The sequence below is a fragment of the Acipenser ruthenus genome, chromosome 22 (assembly GCF_902713425.1).
Source record: "Acipenser ruthenus chromosome 22, fAciRut3.2 maternal haplotype, whole genome shotgun sequence".
Lineage (NCBI taxonomy): Eukaryota > Metazoa > Chordata > Actinopteri > Acipenseriformes > Acipenseridae > Acipenser > Acipenser ruthenus.
In genome coordinates this window covers 17752021-17765702 of record NC_081210.1, presented here as the reverse complement: position 1 = coordinate 17765702, position 13682 = coordinate 17752021, and the positions used below count along the sequence as shown (strand labels likewise).

The 13682-nt window shown below is 41.4% G+C and overlaps 1 protein-coding gene across 2 annotated transcripts; it reads right to left on the bottom strand.

Moving 5' to 3' along the window:
* Nucleotides 1–692: 692 nt before the first annotated feature.
* LOC131699417 (HAUS augmin-like complex subunit 7) lies at nucleotides 693–13151 on the bottom strand. 2 transcript variants are annotated; one of them, XM_058996041.1, is made up of 10 exons: nucleotides 13038–13150; nucleotides 10392–10507; nucleotides 10230–10297; nucleotides 9958–10019; nucleotides 9774–9853; nucleotides 8217–8390; nucleotides 7548–7647; nucleotides 2275–2499; nucleotides 1954–2065; nucleotides 693–1275 (listed from the first exon to the last, which is right to left on the bottom strand). In XM_058996041.1, the coding sequence occupies exons 1-10, from the start codon at nucleotides 13092–13094 to the stop codon at nucleotides 1157–1159; spliced, it is 1113 nt and encodes a 370-aa protein (XP_058852024.1). In that variant the 5' UTR covers nucleotides 13095–13150; the 3' UTR covers nucleotides 693–1156. The 2 variants fall into 2 exon arrangements, with proteins under 2 accessions (XP_058852024.1, XP_058852025.1); XM_058996042.1 differs by lacking the exon at nucleotides 2275–2499 and having other exon boundaries at nucleotides 13038–13151.
* Between the last annotated feature and the right edge of the window lie 531 nt (nucleotides 13152–13682).

Sequence of the window (13682 nt, the reverse complement as noted above, 5' to 3'; positions counted from 1 at the left end):
AGAGACTGACTGACTGTCAAACATAACAGCCAAACATTTATCCAACAATCAAATAAGGGTTTATAGATGAACACTTGGCCAAAATTTGATGACCAAAAATTAAATATTTACTATGAAAGTTGTTTCACCTTTACATGAATAACCAGTGTGTATTTGCAGAAATGAACCTGTCTGCTGCCACATTCTTATTTTCTCCATGTGTATCGAATCCTATGGTTACCCACTTGTTCTCATTTTAAGGTAATTTAAAAATTATTCATCTTTTAATATGTATTACATCTCATAATGCTAAACAATCCTGGAAAATGAAGTGTTTTAAAGATGGTAAGTAAATTAAAAAAGGATGCAAAAGCAGGAAACAACACCTTAAAATAAAGCAAAATTGCACAAGTTGGGTCTACATAATACTGATTTCCATAGTAAATATTTCACTTGTAGGCAACCCCCCACCCCGACCCCCACCCCCACCCCCACCCCCACCCCCACCCCATCCTATACAGACCCCTGTCCTTTCGGATTGAAGAGTGAAATAAATGGAAGTTAAACAAACCAGTAAACAGACTCCTCAATATTTAAATTCCTGGGTTTTTGTTTTGTCCTGGAAACTTTATAACACACAATTTCAGATGTACCTCATTTTGCTTTACATTACAATAAGCAAAATTGAGACTATTGTATGTTTTTTTTATATATATATAAAAGAAGCAATGATATGTTATCTAAAGAAGATTTAAATAGTGGGTTATCAGGTTTTTCAAAAAGTGTGACTTCTCTTTCATGATGTACCTGAACATCAACCTGTGACCAAGGTGACAAACAAACGACATCCTCTCTGTTACTCTCTCCTCTCCCACACTTGGAATCCTCTCTCCTCTTCCACACTTTAAATCCCCTCACACACTCCCCTGCACTCTCTCCACTCCCACACTTGAAATCCCCTCACACACTCCCCTGCACTCTCTCCACTCCCACACTTGAAATCCCCTCACACACTCCCCTGCACTCTCTCCACTCCCACACTTGAAATCCCCTCACACACTCCCCTGCACTCTCTCCACTCCCACACTTGAAATCCCCTCACACACTCCCCTGCACTCTCTCCACTCCCACACTTGAAATCCCCTCACACACTCCCCTGCACTCTCTCCTTTTCCCCTTACTCCCTCCTGTAGTCTCTCTTCTCCCCTGCACTCTCCTCTCTCATGCGCTCTCTGCTCCTCTGATATATGCACAGGAAATCCTTGTATCTCCTCTTCAGCTCTTCAATCTTAGCAGCTGAAAGAGTAAGAGAGATATGACTGCATACTTCATTGCATGCATGTGTTTCTATGTTACAGTCTTTAGAAATACTAAAAGTATTTTTCAGTGTCTTCACCCTAGAATTATTATTATTATTATTTATTATTATTTATTTCTTAGCAGACGCCCTTATCCAGGGCGACTTACAATTGTTACAACATATCACATTATACATTATTTCACATTATACAGATATCACATTATTTTTACATACAATTACCCATTTATACAGTTGGGTTTTTACTGGAGCAATCTAAGTACCTTGCTCAAGGGTACAACAGCAGTTGGGGATTGAACCCACAACCCTCCGGTCAAGAGTCTAGAGCCCTAACCACTACTCCACACTGCTGACCATAATAATTACAATCAAGCTTCCAAGGGTAGACAAAAGCACTAGAGTTCAGTAGTCTCAAGTTGGTACAGACCTTGCCACTCAATCATTTGTCTCTCTTATAATTAAAATGTAGCTCAGGTTACATACAGATTTATGAAATGATGATTGGTGATTGGGATGCGGATCATTGAACCCCACTATACCAGGATTAGGTACAGTATTGGGGATCCCCACTCCCACTCCCACTCCCACTCCCTACACCTACCCTGTCTAAAGGACCCAAGGAGGAGGGAGAGAAAAGATGCATGTGTGCAACTCACGCAGAGACTGCATGTGTCCTCTGCTCCAGAACCGTCTGCACTGCTGCTGTCCTTCTACTGTGCTTGTCAGTGCCAGGGAGGTGACAGAGAGCTGATTCAGGGCCTGGAGCTCCTAGAGACACAAACACAGACACAGAGCTTGTCACAACTTGATAGAAAACCAATAGCCAGTGTTTGTAACTCCTTGGTGCTGGCTGTGTCCAGTATTGAAGGCCTGTGCACTCTCCTTCAGTGTGTGTCACTGTCACTGTCACTGTCACTGTCACTCTCTCTCTCTCTCTCTCACAACGTGTCCCCCTCAGTCTCTCTTCACCTCAGTACCTTGGTGCAGGCAGCGAGCAGGCTGTGTGCAGTACTGAAAGCCTCTGCACTCTCCCTCAGTTGAGGAGCAGCTCTGTTACAGTACTCTCTAAAGTCACTGTCGTAGAGCTGGCTGAAGGCAGTCATGAGCTGGGAGAGGTCGACAATGGCCAGGCGGAGAGCAGGGGGGGAGAGGTGGGTAGTGCTTCTGCCGCTGCTCTGGGGGTCCGAGTGCAGGAACACACACTGAAACGAGAGGAATACACTGGCGGTCACAGTCGGTTTCATTTAAACTTTAATGGTTGTAACAACTCGGATAACATTCCAATAGAGTTTATAATAAAAAAACACTCCAGTATTAATGTGTACGAGACTTCATGTGTACAACACTTATGTGTAAGTGGAATATGAATAAATACTGAATATTAAAGTAAATGTTGATACCTATGAAAGTGTACTTTGTTTTGTTCACGTTCCTACTTTTCACAGATGTATTTTTTAGTTTCTTTTAGCTGTTTGAACATTAAAATAATGATATTACGTCAGGTTATCATCACAACTTTGGTTCCCCGAAATAGAAATGTAACCATTACCGCATGGGTATTTACCTCCTAAAAAGACCCGAAAACCTGAATCATTTATATCAAAGCTGCTAGATGAGCCTGTGGTCGCAGTCATGGTCCGCCCCCAAGGACATTAATTTACTGCGCTCACAGACCTGAACGTCATTTTTCCTTCAAGCCTGCTGCAATCACAGACGCAGCGACCTTGAAGGTTAATGGTTATTTTTTTATTTCGGGGAATCAGGGTTATGATAATAACCTTCCCTTTCAAGTACAAAATGTAACCATTACCACATGGGTGAGTGTACCAAAGCCGTTGCATGGGCAATATTGCAGAACAACTGGAATCCTACAAGGCTAAGCCGAGAGGCCGCCCTGTGTGTTACCATACGCAACCCCACTAACAAGTAGCTAGAGCAAAAAAATTGAGGGAGAAACTCACCTTTATTCCTGTGTTCTAAGGGTCGACTAAGAAGCCACCCTTAACTCTCTAGTTTCAAAACCAGGGTTTTGAGTATCCAAGACATTAAATGTCTGTAGAACCAAGTAAAGGTATGGGGAGTAGCTCACATCGCTGCATTGCAAATGTCCTTGACATTTGCACCCTGGAATAAAGCCCACGAAGTTGCCATGCCCCTGGTGGAATGGGCAGTGAGCTTTTCTGAAGGGGGCAAGTTGTCCAGCTCATAGGCAGTCCTGACTGCATCTGCTATCTGTTTGGGCAGCCTCTGCTTAGACGGGGCTTGACCATGGGACTTCGCCCCAGAGCAGATGGACAACCTCCAATCTTTTGCCCTATCAACATAGTAAGCCAGGTTTCACACTGGGTAAAGCATATGTAGCCGTCACTCTGTCAGACTGGAAAGGAGGTGGATGGAAAGCCTCAATTTCCACAGACTGGTTGACATGGAATGCCGAGATTGTCAGAGACAAATGGATGTGGGGTGCTCGTACATTTCACTAGAGAACATTTTTAAACTAACTAACTAACTACTAATACCTGTAGAATCCATGTGCATCAGCACACTGCAACCAAACGAAGCATTCACCACTCTGCAAACTTCAACATTTAGATGACCAAAACCAACATCACGAGAATGAAAGAAACAACACCCAGGACCCTATAAACAGTGCTGACCAGGCAGCAAAAAGAAGGGAGGTCATGATTGTTGGGGACTCCATACTGAGGAACACAGCAAGTTCAGTTCGCAGTTTGGACCCCCTTACTACAACAGTGTGCTGCCTTCCAGGAGCCTCAGTCAAGCACATCACTGAGAATGTGGACAGGCTCCTAGAACGAACAGGAGATGACCCGGTAGTTGTCGTCCACATTGGTACAAACAACATTGGAAGAGACAGGCCAAGATCCCTGCAAAACAAATTCAGAGAGCTAGGAAGGAAATTAAAAGACAAGACCAAAACTGTGGTCTTTTCTGGGATACTGCCGGCGCCTTGCAAAGGACCATATGGACAGCTGGAAATACAAAATCAAAATGCATGGCTGAAATCGTGGTGCACACAGGAAGGCTTCACCTTTCTTGAACATTGGAGCACTTTCTACAACAAGGACTATCTATACAGGTGGGACGGACTGCACTTAAACAGAAAGGGAACCAATCTACTCGGAGAAAGGATCCTTCAGGCGGTACAGAAGCATTTAAACTAGAAAGGAAGGGGGGAGAAAACAAAAAAACAGAAGGGAGACTACATCAAAACAAGAGCAACAACTCAGGTAAGACCACTATTAAATGTATTTATCTTAATGCTAGAAGTCTCAGAAACAAAATGTTAGAACTTGAAGCTACTGCACTAACAAGTAACTACGACGTGATAGGTGTTACAGAAACTTGGTTGTCTGAGAGTGATGGAGACGAATATAATATTAGTGGGTACACACTATATAGGAAAGACAGGCAGGACAGAAGAGGCGGAGGGGTAGCGCTATACATAAGAAATAGCCTTGAAGCCCAGGTGTTAAATCAGGACAAAGAAAACAATGCAGAATCAATATGGGTCAGAATAATGGACACAAATTCAAAAGGCATAATAATAGGAGCATGCTATAGACCGCCAAATTCAGACGCTGAGCAAAATAATCAGTTATACAATGACATTCGAAATGCGTGTAGAAAAGGAGAAGCCATACTAATGGGGGATTTCAACTTCCCCTGTATAAAATGGGAAAACCCAATGGGGGGCACGACGGACGAAATTGAAATGGTGGAAATGACAAATGACTGCTTCCTAACGCAATTTGTCAAGGCACCGACTAGAGGGGAGGCATGCCTTGACTTAGTCTTTTCAAATAATGAAGACAAAATAACTAAAACAGAGGTCAGAGAGCCATTGGCAAACTCAGACCACAACATGGTCTCATTTGAAATATTTTTTAAAACCCCAAAAGTAATGACTAAAGCTAAGGTTTACAATTTTAGAAAAGCAAACTACAAAGGTATGAAACAGAGACTAACAGAAGTAGATTGGAGTAAAATAGAGAAAACATCCACAGAAAAAGGGTGGCTGTTTTTTAAAAATGTAGTACTAGAGGCACAAAACAATTACATCCCAAAAGTAGACAAATCTAAATCTAAAACAAAATGGCCAAAATGGTTTAATAGATCAATTAAAAAAAATATTCAGCGAAAAAAGGCACTTTACAGAGCGTTTAAAAGGGACCAAAAACAAAGCACACAGAAAGAGTACTTGGAACTGCAAACACAAGTCAAAAGGGAAGTTAGAAAGGCCAAGAGAGAGATAGAAATCAATATTGCTAAGGGGGCTAAAACCAATTCCAAAATGTTTTTCCAATATTATAACAGCAAGAGAACATTCAAAGAGGAGGTTAAATGTCTAAGAGACACAAATGGCAAAATCATAGATGAAGAAAAAAAAATAGCAAATATATTAAATGATTACTTTTCACAGGTTTTTACAAAGGAGGACATGGACAACATGCCCCACATGTCGACCTGTTCCTATCCAGTTTTAAATAACTTTAGCATAACAGAGGCAGAAGTGTTAAAGGGACTAGGAGCTCATAAAATAAACAAATCCCCTGGGCCGGATGAGATCCTCCCAATAGTACTCAAAGAAATGAAAGAAGTTATTTACAAACCTGCTAACCAAGATCATGCAACAGTCTCTTGACACAGGGGTTGTACCAACAGACTGGAAAATAGCAAATGTAATACCAATCCACAAAAAGGGAGACAAAAAGGGACCTCAAAATGGAGTGAGGTAACCAGTGGTGTACCACAGGGATCAGTATTAGGTCCTCTGCTATTCCTAATCTACATTAATGATTTAGACTCTGATATAGTAAGCAAACTCGTTAAATTTGCAGACGACACAAAAATAGGAGGAGTGGCAGACACTGTTGAAGCAGCAAAGGTCATTCAAAATGATCTAGACAGCATTCAAAATTGGGCAGACACATGGCAAATGAAATTTAATAGAGAAAAGTGTAAAGTATTGCATGCGGGCAGTAAAAATGTGCATTATAAATATCAGATGGGAGATAGTGAAATTGAAGAAGGGAACTATGAAAAAGACCTAGGAGTTTATGTTGACTCAGAAATGTCTTCATCTTGACAATGTGGGGAAGCTATAAAAAAGGCTAACAAGATGCTTGGATATATTGTGAGAAGTGTTGAATTTAAATCAAGGGAAGTAATGTTAAAACTCTACAATGCATTAGTAAGACCTCACCTAGAATATTGTGTTCAGTTCTGGTCACCTCGTTACAAAAAGGATATTGCTGCTCTAGAAAGAGTGCAAAGAAGAGCAACCAAAGGCATGTCGTATGCAGACAGGCTAAAAGAATTGAATCTATTCAGTCTTGAACAAAGAAGACTACGCGGCGATCTGATTCAAACATTCAAAATCCTAAAAGGTATAGACAATGTCAACCCGGGGGACTTCTTTGACTTGAAAAAAGAAAAAAGGACCAGGGGTCATAAATGGAGATTAGATAAAGGGGCATTCAGAACAGAAAATAGGAGGCACTTTTTTACACAGAGAATTGTGAGGGTCTGGAACCAACTCCCCAGTAATGTTGTTGAAGCTGACACCCTGGGATCCTTCAAGAAGCTGCTTGATGAGATTCTGGGATCAATAAGCTACTAACAACCAAACGAGCAAGATGGGCTGAATGGCCTCCTCTCGTTTGTAAACTTTCTTATGTTCTTATGTTCTTAAGAGTTTTGAGTGCTCCCAGATCTTATTTGTGGCCTAGCTGAACCAATTCGCCAATTTAGCTTGACCACATTCTCAAGTGTTTTTTTTCTTTCCCTCCTAATTAGGTCAGGCCTTCTATTCAATTACAGACATTTTCAAATATTTGTCTGGCTTGCCAAGTAATTTATATTGCAAGGATGGGCAAATATTTTTATTCACACATCAGGAGTCATAAATCATCTGGAGAAATACATTTCTGGAAATTGTTAAGCTGTGAGACATCTTCTCAGTTCAGTCTGGGACTCCAGAGAAGCCGGTGCTTGTGCTCTAGGCCTAGCTTTCATCAGGATAACCTCAGCTTGTGTGACTATTGTTTTATTTTGTGTCTTAACTGCATCTGTCTCTAACGTTTACCAATTCCATTGCTAGCCAGGACTGACCGTCCAGCTACCCTTCCACAAATGCTTCCAATGTATTTAGAAACGTATTTAGAAAAAAAGGACCCACCCTCTTCTCTGCTGTCCTCTCCTCCCCTCTGTACCCCAGTGGTCTCACCTCTTTGTGGATTTCCTCTAGCGCAGTGTTGGTTTTCTGCAGGCTCTCAGTCACCTCCTTCAGGGAATCTTCCCTCTGTTTGCTGGGGAGGTTGCGGCTTCTGAACCAAAGAAAAGAAACAAACATATAACAACGATTTAAAGTAAGCAATGACGATGATGACTCTGACTTTACATTCCAACAGACTCCCTCAGAAGGGTTCAGAGAAACACTATTTAGTTACTACAGGTTACGGACCACACCAGATTTGTTTTAAGCACTTATATAGCACTCCCAGTATAACCATGGATATGTAATCCAGGGTGTCCCACCCCCAGTTCAGTAAAAATGCTCAAATTAGTCAAATTAGTACAGACCAGACAATTGTTCCAGCTAAATGTGTTATGATAACACATTCCCCTTAGTTATGATAACACATTCCCCTTCCCCTCTCTCACTTCTTGGATGTAGTGTTGCTGCTCTGCCCTGCAGCCTCCCTCCTGCTCAGCAGCTCTCTGATCTCCCATCCCCTCCCCTTTCTCTCTCTTTCATTTCCTGTTCCCTCTCTCTCACTTCTTGGATGCAGTGTTGCTGCTCTGCCCTGCAGCCTCCCTCCTGCTCAGCAGCTCTCTGATCTCCCATCCCCTCCCCTTTCTCTCTCTCTCTCATTTCCTGTTCCCTCTCTCTCACTTCTTGGATGCAGTGTTGCTGCTCTGCCCTGCAGCCTCCCTCCTGCTCAGCAGCTCTCTGATCTCCACCGGCCAGGGGTTGCATGTGGGGTGAAGCATCGTTTGGAGATGAGGGCTGGAGAAGAGCTCCTTTAGAAGCGCCTCATTCCTGCACACCTGCTCACTGAGAGGCTCCCTGAAAACACACAACACAATACAGTACAATACAATATTTGCCATACAACACAGCACAGGGTTACAGCTGGGGCTGTGCCAAACAATTATTTTTCTGATCAAATATTCTATCAATTAATATATTGAATAATCAATTATTCGGATAAACTTTAGTTGCTACAGAACTAAAGTTGTTCAAAATAAAAGTCACAGGTGGTGAGTTGCACTTGCACATTTTCTTGGGTAAGGCTAGATTAGCTCATTAATCAACAGCATGCAGCAAGTCCAGCTGCTGATATACTGGTATCAGAGATGGAAAATCTCCGCTTTTAATTCAGATTATGGATTTCCAAAGCCGTACAAACGTCATTACTTGTCTGTGTGTAAAACAAAAAAAACAACCCTCCTGCCCCCCCTCTGTGTTCCTATATTGATCACTGTCAGTGCGCACAAAGCAGGTAGTTCTTAGCTTTACATATTTTTCATAGCATTACATCTACTGAGGCAAAATACATTTTATTTTATTACAAGTCCCCTAATGTATGTTTACTACTTATATTGAAAAAATACTTATTTCTGACAAAAGAATTGTATTCTTCTAGAACCCCTTTCACACTGGCATGCTCTACCCGGGTCGTGACCTGGTGTCATGCGGGTCGGCTATGCGATTTCACACTGCTTTTTGAAGAAGTAGGATCGACCTAGGTGACGGAAGCAAGTACACAATGTGCATACGCAATGCCCCAGAAGCAGCAAAGTTCACATGATCACCCTTTCATCTGTTCAGGCTTTCAAGATGAATCGTCTGCCCAAATGCCGATTAGAGCAAATGTTTCTTCATCCCTGCTGCAATCTGGCTCATGGTGTGTCTCAATCAACAGAAATATGGCTAAACAGAATAAACAGAAACGTTCGAAACGTACCTTCACGCAGGCGTGGCTGTTTGTTACTTCGTCCGTTTACGAACACCCTGCATGCATTTTGTCTTGCTCGACCCGGGTCAGTGTGTTGACCCACATGCTGAGGTTGGTCGCTGCCGACACGGGTACATGGTTTCACACTAGGCGGGATTGTGACCCAGGTAGGCAAAACCCAGGTTGGGACCCGGGTAGGAGCGTCGGTGTGAAAGGGGTTTAGTACAAAGTACAAAAAATGTGCAACAAATGTTCTTGTGAGCGGGAAAGGAAATGTGTGCTAACATTAGAAGATCCCTTTTCTCAACCAAAAGTAAAATATCATGAACTGTGACAAATTAAATTTCTGGTGGTTATAGTTATTTTTCTCAGGAAGGTGTGTCAATATTTCAAGAAGCATACACTGGCCCTCGACCCACCTCTCAGCTTTGTATGCTTTCAGAAAATGTTATATATATATTTGAAGATGGCATGATGGTCATGTCTCTTACCCTGCCTCACTCTCATCTCTCGGTAACACATCCACCAGCTGTTCCAGTAAGGCGAGCTGCCGCTGAGGACTGGAAACACCCTGAAACCAGTAAACAAGACCAGTCACACCAGTAACAAGCCAGCACACAAGAACAGTCAGTGCTCCTCCCCACACTGGTTTGTTGGGCCCCGTTTGTAACTCACCTTGATGAGATCAAAATCATCCTGGCGACACAAAAGCATCTCATGGCAAAACTGCACTAGCTCTGACAAATGGGATGGGGAAAGAGAGAGGAAGAGAAAGCGGTAAATAGATTAAAACAATAATCTATTTATTTATGCAATCAAGAATCTGTAATGTTTGCATTTACAGTGCAATACTTCCTGCTCTGCACTAGAAAAGTAGAAGCTTTCATTTCAACATCTTCTGCTGTATTGGCGGTCCCTTCAGAAGCTGGGTTATTTTATTATTTCACCTTTTATCTGGGAGTCTGGTTGGGGTCCCTTCAACTCAGAGAAGCGCTTCTTCATGGGGGGGCAGATACTGTAAGATAGAGAAGGGAAGCAAGCAAGTGGATTTATAGCATACTTGATATTTGTGCTTCTCAGTGTGTGTGTGTGTGTGTGTTTTACGTTACCTTGTGCAGATCCACTGCAGAATGTCCAGTCTGTGCATGGAGGGGGTGCACAGCAGCTCCTTCATGCCGTCAGCCTCTCTGAGAAACAGCCCTTCAACTGAAGGGCAACCCAGAGCCTAACGAGAGAAGGCAAGAACGAGGGAATGAGAGTATAGAGATTTATTTCCTTTCTTATGTCATCTTAATAAAAGCTCAATTTCCACTTCTCTACCAGTCAAACACAGTACAGACCTGGGTTTTCTTACTGGAAGCAGGACCCTTAATAAATGCTTGTTTTCTCTGGGGGGGGGGGTTATACTAAACACCCTTTTTAATGGCAGCCGCATGTCTACCCCTTCCCCTTTAAATCTAAGCCCTGATGTTTATCAATAAAAACCTTGGTTTCCCTAATGTTAACCTCGTTACATTTATTATTTTTAATAGATGTCACGCCATTTTATTGGTAATAAAAATATCCCAAATAAGGGCTGTCCTAATTAAACAAGAGGCGTTTGAGATGACCTCAGTCACACTTTGTTTCTAAATGAAAAGAAAAAGAATGAAATCACATCACATCACATTATTATTAAATGTTAAATACATCATTTAAAAAACGAGTCAATTGTTTTTTTTCATTCCTAAACAAAATGAATCCGTTTTTTATTTCTACATGAAATGAAAAAGAATGAAATCTCATCTTATCACAAGACAAGGCACCTGCGATGTTGACACGCCAACTTTCTTTGCAACAGCAGCCTGAGAAACCACAGGAGACTCCAGCAGCTCCTTCAAGAGTTCAGTGTGTTTTTACAACATGTATTCGTGTGCTAAATAATGTTTTCCACTTTTAATTACATGATTTCCTTTATTGTTTATAGCTGCTACAGATTTGTGCTCAACAGACTTTCTAATCCTTCTCATCAAACTCATAGTGTTAAATAATCAAGTAGATTGCTGTGACAAATTCCTGAAAGCTATAAATGTGAAGATATGCTTGTGGGGAGCCTGTGGTCTGGTGCATTGATAGCAATGTACCTGGATCCTATTGTTCAGAGAACCATTGTAAGATACATGTACTGTATAAAGTTTTATAAGCATTTTCTGCACGGATCTACCTGGGGTCGACAATCTTTCTTTCTTTGTTCAATTTTTGCTCTTAATGCTTTAATTGAACACATTTATTTATGGAAGTAACTTAACATTTGTCTAAGCCTTCAGGAGTTAAAAATATAAAGCTATCTGTCAGGATTGCAGCTCTGGCCCTTGGAGATCAGTGTTGTGCACGTATCCATCCATCCCTGTGTGTACACCACCGACATAGAAATGGTTATTATTCCTATTCTCCGTTTGATACATTTTTCAATTACAGTAATATGACTGTCAATGATAAAAACTAATTCCTGTAAGGATGATGTACACAGGTAATTAAATGTAGAAAGATCAACAGGACAGTTATTTTTCTGTCCATGTAATGATTGCATGTCAAAGACTAAAAGGCAAGTAGCTACTATGTGTCTTGGTACTACTGTAATAACTCAAAATAGTATTTACTGTTAACTTTGCAGCAGTGTTGCCCCATCCCCACAGAAAAAAAAATGAAGGACAAGAGGTTTATAGAACATTAGGGATGTTAGTATGAAATTAGCCTACGAAACAAAACATTTGTGTTTGGGTTGAATGAGAAAAGTAAGTGTGTGTGTGTGTGTGTGTGTGTGTATGTATATATTCGGGTCACAAGATGAACTTTTTCGCTTTTGCGTTTTGGGTCAAAAAATGTGACTTTAGGGTCAGGCTCGGGTATGAATTTGAATCACCAAAAACGTCTGTAACCCTTTCCCAAATAACGTATGATTACGAGGCAAATAAATATACCGGTATTTCGTGCACCAAAGCAGGAGGCGATTAGGGAGGAGTCAGCTGACTAAGCAGCGTTCTCGTTATGTTTTCGTGTACGACAATCACAAAACTGGTACATCACCTCTGTGAAAGCACAGGTGTAGCTCCCTTTCAACTGGTGGCACGAAAGGGCTAGCCAGGTATTTTACAGTAAAGTAGACAGTTAATATGTTACAATGTTAACATATACCCAGACCACTAAAAAAATCTACCACGCTGTATAGCCTATTGTATAAACTGAATCTGTGTGTGAGCGTGAGAGTCAGACGGCGCAGGCAGGAGGTAAAGGACACACGTTTGCGGGTCGGGTATAGAGTTAGAAGACGGGGCTGTAGCGGGTTGGGGTCGGAAAAGGGTCGTACAAATCTGACCGCGCAGGACTCTACATATGCTACGCGTTCATCATTTGAAAATACGGTATCACAATTAAACGACATAAATAGCATTGCGAAGAACCGTCTCCCTGTTGTATCCCATTTAAGCAGAAATCCCGATTATCAGTATCCCGATTAGGCGGCGCAGACTGTACAAAAAACACAAATATAACTATTATTATTATTATTATTTATTATTATTTATTATTATTATTATTATTATTATTATTATTATTATTTACTTCTTAGCAGACGCCCTTATACACAGCCATAAATAATATAGGAAGTACCGCGTCTAGTTGTGTACCGCTATCAATAATCTCAAAATGGGCTGCTGTTCCGTTTCTCTCGTTTTAAAAAAAAAATAATATCCGCTAAATCAGTCTATCTTGTTTACCTGCAATTTGTTGTAAATCTTGACAGAAAGCTCACGTTCTTTTAAACTACCCGCCATCTTCCTTCTTTCCTTGAAACGGAAGCGAGTTAACGTCACAATGCTATTGGATCTATTGCTCTTATCCCGGGCTACTATTGGACAGCGCTTCTACCCAAAGACCGGCTAGTTGCTTTTCTTATTGGTCGCGAGCGATCGATCAAACTGCAGTCCCGCCTGTCCACAACAGAGTACCGTATAACCGCGCAAATAGGTGTATGTACTTTGATACGCACATTTTTAGACAATTCTGTTAATCCTTTGGTTTTCATTTTGAAACTTTTCATATATGCCCACCATATTCTGCCCCAGTCCATTTGATTGGGGATAACCTGGGCTTGAGTGTGTGTTTTATTACCAATCCTGCTGCAAATTTGCACACCGCGGTTGAAGAAGGCACTCTGATTGGCTATAATATAATTGTGTTAATAAAACAATTAATAATCCTCTCCCTATACCGAAACCCTAACCTTAAGGCCAGTATCCTATACTGCAGCCATTACACATCTAAAGTAGTTCACGTTTGGCAGGGAATAAGCGTTTTTGTTACTTTAAAGAAAAGTGACAGGAGGTGCTGACATTTCATGGTACCTTTGTAAGCACTGCTTC